This window comes from Etheostoma spectabile, chromosome 9 (assembly GCF_008692095.1).
Source record: "Etheostoma spectabile isolate EspeVRDwgs_2016 chromosome 9, UIUC_Espe_1.0, whole genome shotgun sequence".
Taxonomy (NCBI): Eukaryota; Metazoa; Chordata; class Actinopteri; order Perciformes; family Percidae; genus Etheostoma; species Etheostoma spectabile.
Window position 1 is genome coordinate 20487108 of NC_045741.1, and position 1455 is coordinate 20488562.

Sequence of the window (1455 nt, forward strand, 5' to 3'; positions counted from 1 at the left end):
AAAAAAAAAAAAAAAAAAAAGTTGATGTTGAACAACACAAGGCCTTAGCTGCTGCCATGTTTTCTCACTGGCTCTAATTGCCCTCAGATAAGCTTTGCTTTGTAAAGAGCTGCTATTTCCATGCCTGGATCTGGTCTGAAACAGCTGCTCACATTCTGCAGGCTCCCGTGTCTGCTGTTTTTTCCCCCATGAGTCCACTTGGTCTTGAGTGTGTCAGCATTCTCTGTCTTTCTGTCTGTCTGCCACTGTGTCCTCCTCCCTGTTGAGTGAACTGGAAGCAGTCACCTGATGGGATAAATAGGAAACCAGTCTGTGCTATCGGGTTAATTTGCTGCCAGCCAATCATTTGGCAGATTCATGTATCAAGAATAAAAGGTTGTTGGTCGACTGAAAAAGTATATCAGTCTGTTAATGATAAATTATTTTAGTTTTCTACCACTCTGGACAGAGAGAAAAAAGGAAAATGATCACATGCTCTTAAGGCCCAAACATGACGTGTGACATAACATAAATGGTATCTGTCCAAATCTACAAATTGCTTTGCAAAAACCGTGCAACTGAATCAGATTTATTTTTCTTTAATTTTGACTATGCCATGGAAGGGGTTTTTCCATCGCCTTGTAACCCGACCTGGCTGCTGGAACATTCAGCATCTATTTCTAACAAAATGACAACCATCTGGACCTTCTGACCTTCTGTTTTTTTCCCAGCATTTTACAAAGGAGATCATCAAGGTGTTAAAAGATGCCTTTAATGGGTCAAGGGTTTTCTGATCCAGTTTAATCTCTTCCCTCCTGCTTCCCACAGAAAGCCACAGGAGCTGCAGGAGGCGCCATCCCCAGACGAAGAAATGGAAAAGTGTTTCTAGGTAAGTCAGAGGCAGTGGTAGAAGACATACTCCGATCCTTTACTTCAGTAAAAGTATCAATTCTACTATGTAAAAATACTCCAATTACAAGTGAAAATCCTGCATTAAAAATGTTGATTAAAGTTACAATCTCCAAGCTCTCCGTTTCATTCTCTTTATTGGCACCTATGGCGATAATCCGTAATTGCAGCTGTGTTTTTGGGTCTCAATTCTCAGAGATTCAAACAGTGAGATCATTTAAATGTAGTGAAGCAGTAAGTAAGTTTATAAGTTTATTAGATGTATCACCTTTTTACAGACTAGGTCACAAAGTGCTTAACACGATAAATATTTGTTAAAAGACAGTTGGATCCAAACAGGAAATAAGCAAGCAAAAATAAATAAAATTCCAATGGAGGTAAAAGACTAAAACAACATACTCCATACATAAAACCATACAGTTTCCACCACTGGTCAGAGGCTGGACTAAACCTGGAGTTTTATTGAGTAATTGGTTTGTGTGGTCAGAAACCGCTCTCCCCACTAAGAGAACCCCTCCATTACAAGTTGGTGTTATTGTTTGTTACACTGTGGTGACCCGCCATCTG

The 1455-nt window shown here is 39.8% G+C and overlaps 1 protein-coding gene across 2 annotated transcripts in view; it reads left to right on the forward strand.

Moving 5' to 3' along the window:
• The window catches only part of usp13 (ubiquitin specific peptidase 13), a 27690-nt gene that overhangs the window by 3990 nt on the left and 22245 nt on the right, over nucleotides 1-1455 (forward strand). For both annotated transcript variants that reach the window (XM_032525251.1, XM_032525250.1), the window contains exon 3: nucleotides 808-868. In XM_032525251.1, the coding sequence (XP_032381142.1) occupies nucleotides 808-868 (61 nt within the window). The remainder of the gene's footprint in view (nucleotides 1-807; nucleotides 869-1455) is intronic.